Source organism: Corvus brachyrhynchos, unplaced genomic scaffold (genome assembly GCF_000691975.1).
Source record: "Corvus brachyrhynchos isolate BGI_N302 unplaced genomic scaffold, ASM69197v1 scaffold3, whole genome shotgun sequence".
Taxonomy (NCBI): Eukaryota; Metazoa; Chordata; class Aves; order Passeriformes; family Corvidae; genus Corvus; species Corvus brachyrhynchos.
The window spans coordinates 12,706,886-12,714,923 of NW_008237619.1; the positions used below are offsets into that span (position 1 = coordinate 12,706,886).

Consider the following 8,038-nt stretch of genomic DNA (forward strand, 5'->3'; position numbering starts at 1 on the left):
CATTCCTCTCCACCTGCTGAACCATAAACCTGTTAGCTGAACCAGGATGATTGTCTGCCCTCTTAAAGATGTTTTTTCTGCCATCAGCCAGTTCTGTCATTAAAGTGTACAACTATGTCTCAAATACTGCTGTTAAAACAGAATGAAGAAATTGACATTTGGCACATATAAGTTCTTAATTTTCTTTGAAAAATCAGTCCAGAAAACTAAAACCAAAACATCCAAACACAAACAATCCACATTCCTGGGACTGCATGACTGAACAAAAGAAAATGAGGGCACTGTAAATATATAGCTGTCTGTACAGCTTTCAGTCTTTCTTGCTCATGTGTTCTTATGCAGTCATTAAATATGTAATCAAAAAATTTATCTCCCCCATCTTTTGACTTATTTAGGGTACAGAATAAACATCTGAAGGAATAAAATTAGGTCTGCTCAAACAACTGTAAATTTAACATTGCTTATTTTTAAATGCCAAATTAAACATTTAAATGCATTTTTTTCAGAATGCAACAATAGCTACTATGTCCTACCTTTCTTCTTAAGCATACTCATATTTTTTTCTTTTCCTTTTTCAAATGCTGTTGCTACCCAAACGAAATTATCGCTTGTGTGACTGAATTATTTAAAAAGACAGGCAACTATACAACGATACAATGTAATCCTGTGAATAAATACATGAATTCTCATCTTAAAACTGCTTTCGTTTTAGTTACCATTATTTCTACTGGGGAGGTATTTCAGAAGCTCAGTTCTCTGATGGCTATGCAAAACCATTTCCAATTTCCAACCTACATTTATTCACAGCAAGCTTAAAAATCTTGCTCTTGTTACAACTGCGTTCTTTTATGTCTTAAAATAACTATTTCTCTTCAGTGTTTACCCCTTGAGATGGCAATAAATTTTTTCCTTTCTTCAGTATTATTTTTCTAGCCTGAGCAGACCAATCTCTTGTATTTTCCCCACTGTAACATAAAAGCTCTGTCTCTCTATTCATTCTGTTGGTCCTTTTCTGCATTTGTTCTGCTAGAAATTCAGATTTATACCGAGTATTCTGGGTGACAAATTACACGTCTTCTAAGGCAGTCTTAATATTATCTAATCTCTGCTGAAAATTCTTCATCTGATACAGACCAGGACATTTTTCAACTCACATTCAGACAAAGAGCTCCTGACTTTTTCTAGTGAACTTCTTATTTCTGATAGTCCAGTTCTCAAGATCTTCCTGCTTACTGTTCTGAGACTCTTCCATTTTAATTATGTCTTACAACTTTATGGCCACCCTAAGCATAATCAGTACATTTCAACTTCAAGCATCAAGGTCACTACTAAAGATCTAAAATAATCCTGGTCCAAAAGACTGACCTTGAGAAACTTCCAGCCCAACAATGAAGTCTGATGCTGCCTCCTCACTAGTCAAGCCTTTGACCTCACAGTCCACACAGTAGTCTTCATCCTCTCTTATTTAATTGTACTTACCCAGAATGCACTATTACTAAAACCAGGAAAAAGCCTATTTTCAAATTTTTCCCTCAACTGTAAGAAGAGTATATATGAAATGAAACACTTCCCTATATATCTGTGTGACAAGAGCTCACACAAATTCTTTCCTCCCCATACCCATATAACCTATCTTAGCTGACTGATCCAAAAATAAGGACAAACATGCATGAAGGAACCATAAAGTCTGGGTTTACATTTACTCACCATGATGTAGAGCAGAAGTAAATACAAGAATATTAAAAATTCATACTGGTATAAAACCAGTGTATGTTAGACAAGGTCCATAACAAATCCTAAAAATAATTACAACAGTCGCTGTATTCCAACTATTGAAATGGTTAGATTAACAATAGGTCTTACTTGTCCTGTCATATGACTCATGACATGTATGTGCAATTTCAGCTCCAAGCTGCAAATAATGTCCAGCTTTATCATCTCTGGAACCATCTGCTCCAAGGGCAAACATTCCCCCTGCAAAACAGGTCAAATGGCCCATCTTTCTTTCAAGATGCCCGTTCTTCCACTCCCCAATGAAGGTCAGTCCTCCATTGGACTTTCTGATGAGATGTTTTTCTATGGCCTACAAAGAGATTAAGAGAACTTTCAAATGCTGTTTCACATCCAAGTTTTACACATTAACATTCCTTTATAGAACAAAGTACTGTTTTCAAAACAAGAGTAGTTTTCTTTCAAATTCACTTCTGAGCCCTACAGGAACAAACAGCTATAAGAATATAATTTCAAAGCACACAAAATAATACCCTAACTGCTAATAATGCTAATGACATCTAACATAGGAAAATCACAACATAGAAAACACTGTACTTTTAGTAGAGAATTCACACTTATTTTATGGCTCAAACAGTATTTGTCTAAATGTTAACTCTGGGAAGTACCTATTTGTTGCTCTGTGCGCTCTGTGAGTACTCAGAAAACACATTCATATTGGAAACTTTTGGTCAGCAATATATGCAAATCTGTACTCTCAGTCAGTCTTTAACAGGAGGTGACAGGAATGCTCCAGCCCCTTTCTAGCTTCTCCATAGCAGCTTTCTGATTGCACATTCTCAAACAATGGGTGTTAGAGCAGCTGTTAACAAAAAACTTTATTATTTTATATGTGAGGCAACTGCTGCTTTCTTTTTGCACTTTTGTACCAATATATGTTGTTGCTTGTGACTTACAAATGGCATCCTTCTCTTAGAAGGAGAATAGCTGACCTAACTTTCCAGAGTTTGCAAACTAGATGGAACAACATTTGCTTAAGCCTCTTTCAGAGAGGATCACAATTCCCACCAACCTACTGCAGTATTTACTATGTCTAGCATTAGACAATGAGAAAGCAATGAAAGAGAAGTGCTGGTCTGCATTCCTATCGGGTTAATTCCTTCACTAATACCACTGACAGATCTGAGATTTGTGCTCATGGCAGGATCCAGCAAGAAGAACGCAGAAATTACTGACAGAGCAGAAACCAGTAGGGCTCTGACAGCAGCCAGGGTGGTTGTCTAACCATCATGCAAACTGGCATTGATGACTGCCTTCTGCTGCTAAAGGAGCCTGGGGTGGTTAAATGTACAAGCCTCATTGGTTCTGAAAGTACTAGTACAGGAAATATTTGATCTGCTGAAAACTGCCACTGAGAAGGATTCTAAGATCTGGAGCATTAACTCTGTTGATTCCATTACTCTAGACTGTGACAAAACTGATGTTTCTCGACCATACGGTACATAAAAGTTGAGTCCTCTTTGAAAGAAAGCCACTTTAACCATGAAGAGCAAGAAGGCACAAAAGCATATGGATTCTTTATTTCTTAGAGGAAAGCATTTTTCCCCAAATGTTAAGTGGTTAATGGTTAAAATGTTAAGTGTTATGGTTTATTTTTCAATTGTATCTTCCCATAACTTCGTAACTGTTGAGGAGTAAATGGTTGCAGAAGCATTTCCAGTGGGACAAAATTGCTGTGGTTAGCACCAGGATAGCCAACAAAGGCTAAATTTATACCCTTCTCCATGAGCTACTCCTCTACTCCAGACTTGCTTTCATGGTTTGACTGAAGAGCATGTTTTAGGTGCAACATGCTCCTCTTCTGAGCAGAAAACACATCTTCTGAATTTGAAAATAACTGCCTGGTAGAAGGGGTAGTTTTTGAAATCTGAAAATCAAGTTCTATCAGCTACTTAATTACTAGGTTCGATTCTGAGAGTCACAAAGGAAGCATCTCAAGAAGAAAATAAATGCAACTCTCTCAAAATACTTTAATATTCAACAACCCGCTGCCTACCAACCACAGAAAAATGAAAATTAATATTTACAGTAATTAACAAGGGACAGCTGGGCATTGTTCAGAGCACTGCCTAGCAGATAAGAAAAGTTTGTGCAGGTTGGGATAGATGTGGCATTTGCATCCTGGGCTGGATGGCTGGGGCCACAGAGCACTGCAATAGGTACTGCAAAGCAATGACATCCAGCTGGACTACAAGGAGTACACACGTACCAGAGTGGACATGTATACCCCAATTCCCAAAGAGAAGATTTAATTCACATCAACTAAGAGATTAACTAATGGAAGATGTTTCCTCAGTCTGTGAAATGCCTGAGCCATAGGGGTGGCTGAGGTCACTTGGTTTGTTCAGCCTAGAGAAGAGACTGAGGGGACACCTCATTGCAGTCTTCAACATCCTCACGAGGGGCAGCAGAGGGAAAGGCACTGACCTCTTCACTCTTGTGACCAGTGACAGGATGTGAGGGAATGGCCTGAAGCTGTGGCAGTGGAGGTTTAGGTTGGATAGCAGGAAAAGGTTCTTCACCCAGAGGGTGGTTGGGCACTGAAACAGGTTCCCCAGGGAAACGGTCACAGCACCAACCCTGACAGAGTTCAGGAAGTGTTTTGACAACACTCAGGCATATGGTGTGACCCTTGGGGTGTCCTGTGCAGGGCCAGGAGCTGGACTCGATGATTCCTGAGGGTCCCTTGCTATTCAGGGCATTCTGTGATTCTATGCAAAAACTCAATGTTCTCTATCTGAAGTTCATGTGCTTTTCATGACTACAAAAAATAGCATTTTCTGAGCTGTCTTGCAGCAGTACTTGCTATGTTGTGACAGCCAAGCACACTGCTGAATCCTTCTTTTAGCTACCTAATGCTGTGCAGTAAGAAAGACTGAGGATCAAATTTATGAGCCTAACAGATTAGACTACTCAAGGCAGCAGATCAAAGGGAAGCTTACCTATGTTCCAGCTGATGTGAGAAAAACACTTGAAACCAGACTAGCTGGAAGGCCCACATGATGATGTTGAAAGCAAAGTTAAGAGGCCCATCCTCAGTTTTTATTACCACAAAAATTTCCCAACTAGTTTCACAATTTCAGCTTTTATCACAGCTGTGAATTTACATACTGGGACATGGCAATGAAGTGTCCTTTACAGTGGAAGACTGCGCCCATGTTATACACAGAAGGGTTTTGGATATGCAACTTGTTTGTATTCCTGTTAGGAAGTATGTGGTGACCTGGATAAGACTTCATATGCCACGGATCGGAAACCATGACATCTGAAGAACAGATGCTGCATTTTTCTTCCCCATGATAGCTCCAAGGAATGAGATATCACTGTCTGCTGCAAGACTTTGGAGTGAGGTTATGTTGTCCATCTTCCACTCATCCTGCTGTAATAAGATAAGGGAGTGAAGTGTGGCTGGACAGGGACATTCTTTTAGACTGGTGGGTGATGAGAACATTTCCAACACTGCGCTGTGAGTGGGAGGAATGCATGCTACACCTTTCCCCTTGCTTGCATAAATGATGCAAAGAACTTCTGCTCCACATTTTGAAAAACAAAGAATAAGAAGCGTTAGCTATGGACTGTGGAGGAAGGCCTATATTATAGGCAAGAACAAAAGAATGTTAAGGGCATGGCCTCTTAAAAATATTTAAAATAAAAGCTCACATTGCAGTTATGCAAAGCAAATCCTACTTAATGACTCTTTGCCCATGTCTTTCAATGTCAAGTAGCACCTGGGAGAGACACAAACCCTGAAACAGAGTATGTTCCACAGCACATGAATCAGTACAGTTCATGCAGACTCAAATGTACAGGGTGGATTTAGCTGAGAAAAAGCTGAAGGAACCCTCTGATGCAGGTAATTTCACACAGGAAGCAGGGGCAGCTTGGCTTTTTCTCCCTCCTATCCACACTGTGTTTGCAACCTGATCCCAAATTTGCTTTGCTCTGTCTCCATTCAGATTTGCCCATGCAAAATGTCTGCAAGATGGTTTACAGGGAAGAAGATGAATAGGAGAGTTTATTTCCTCTAATTTTGAAGTGCTCACAGTTCAAGAATCAGAGTAAAATATTTCAACAGTAACCACAATGGATGTTAGATATCAACTGCTAAACATTTTTAAACACACAGGACCCAATAAGCTGTATTTTAGTCTATTAAAAATACACAACTAATGTTTTGAACTAGTAATGTAGAATTTAACAAACCCTGGAAAACTAAGGAAGTTCAAAAGGACTGGGAAGCAGACAATGCTTTATCAGTAGTTTAAAAAGTTAATACAACAATCAAATAAAATGAATGATGTGGTTTCAAAAATAAATGTTTGATTGGTATGTGCATGCTGATACTAGGAATATCATGGATTTGGGGAATTTCTTGGCATTTTACAAAATATTAGTCCTAAACAAATTCAAGGCAGCAAATATGAAGTGGATTAAAAGCTGGTTTGCTAGAACGGTTCAAAGTAAAAAAAAAAAAAAAAAAATTGTGAAAAAATCCTTATCCCATGAAGATTCTGCATAGATACTTTATTCAATACTGGCCAGTATTTCTAACAATGATCTCCAAGAAAAATGCTAGAAAAAAATTGCAGATAACACAAAAATTGATGGAACTATAGATAATGACAAAGAAAAAGTCAGTTCTGTAAAATCACTCAGAACAGGTGACAAAACGGGTTTTGCCTGAACAATGTGTTGTAATAGAGATAAGTGTAAGGTCAAACACTGAGGAATCAGGAATGTAAATCACAGTGGTAGGGAAGCAGTAAATCAAAAAGATTATAACCACCTTCAGAATAAAGCAACTGGAAAGTGGATGATTGTGTGAGGCAAAGGTTAAGAGTGCAAATAGCGCTCCTGGCTGGATGAAGAGGAGAAAACTGAGAAGGAATCAGTTAGAAGAATCACATTAGAAGAACGCTTACATTGCTGTCTCCATACTGAAGATGCTGGAAAGTACATAGAAAAAAGGTTAAGAAATAATTCAAAATCTGTTTTATATTGTGAGACCAAAAATAAAAAAAACAGCATTTTTCCTTCAGGAGAGAATGCCTACTGTACATTTGATAGTAACCAGCTACATGGTGCAGATAACCCACTAAAACAATGCAGAGAAGGAAAAAGTCAAAGCACCTGGAAGTCAAATGTAATCAGATTCAGATCAGGAATAAGAAATATTACAGCTTCAAAGCAATTTTGTACTAGAACTTTCATTATATATCTTTAAAAATGTGACTTTTGAGAACTCCAGGAACAGGTGTTTTCCTTTAGAAGTCTGACTGCACTACAACTAGGCTTTAAAAACTTATGTTGAAAGCAACAGGGCATGCACAGATCATGGAATACATTAGGCACCAACCACACGTCTGCAACTGGATGAGACTACACAGTCCCTGCTGCTGTTGGTACCACAGCACATGACTCAAACCAGCTCAGTTACTCTCTATGTGTCTAAACTGCAGCAGAGGAATGGTGGCATAGTGGGCACCACTAAGAGATGCTGCTAAGAGAGGATGGGGAAACTGGGAAAGTAGGAGCTGGGCAGCAAAAAGCTCAGAGCCACCACAGAAAGGCCCCCACCCCAAATCCCATGGAACCATCTTGCAGTACTGCCCTGCCTGGGGAAGCACGTCTTGATCTGTGACAGGGAGTAAGACCGTATCACAAAAGAACCACAGAGCAAGAAAGCACTATGGACTGTATTTTACAAGATAAATATGGAATATAACATGTAAATGCCTTAGAAAATAATGCAAAGAATAAAACTATTTGGGACTTCAGGTCCTAGAATGATGAATTCTCAACACTGGAAAAAAGTGACTTGATTTGTTCTGCACACATCTCAAGGTTGCTGGATCTAATAAATGAGAGCTTGGGCTTTTACATTACATCATTTGGGACAAGCTGATTATTTTTAGCACAATAATCTGCATCACATGTATTCCACAATAATACTTTTTGAACTACTCAGAGTGAAAGCTAGTATTATTCATCACTTGATTTCTTAAACTTACATAATCAAAACAAGTCCTGTGGTTGGTGGTGGTTTTCCTGCCTAGTTTTTTGGTTTTTTTTTTAAATTTAATTTTCTTAAAATCATTAAAGATGGTTCCACTGTATTGGAAAACTCAATGAATTATAATCACCTCGATTGCATCGTCGTACATTTTCCTTGCCTCCGTGTCCGTCTTGTCTGACATAAGCCATGCTTTCAATAAATATTCATAAAAACTGTCTCCCAGCCCGCCCA

At 38.7% G+C, this 8,038-nt stretch overlaps 1 protein-coding gene across 1 annotated transcript in view; it reads right to left on the reverse strand.

The window, feature by feature from the left end:
- MAN1A2 (mannosidase alpha class 1A member 2) overlaps positions 1-8,038 on the reverse strand; it is a 138,714-nt gene that overhangs the window by 20,059 nt on the left and 110,617 nt on the right. Inside the window, exons 11-12 of the mRNA XM_017731655.1 lie at positions 7,935-8,038; positions 1,864-2,083 (exon numbers count right to left, since the gene is read on the reverse strand). Of these exons, the coding sequence (XP_017587144.1) occupies positions 1,864-2,083; positions 7,935-8,038 (324 nt within the window). The remainder of the gene's footprint in view (positions 1-1,863; positions 2,084-7,934) is intronic.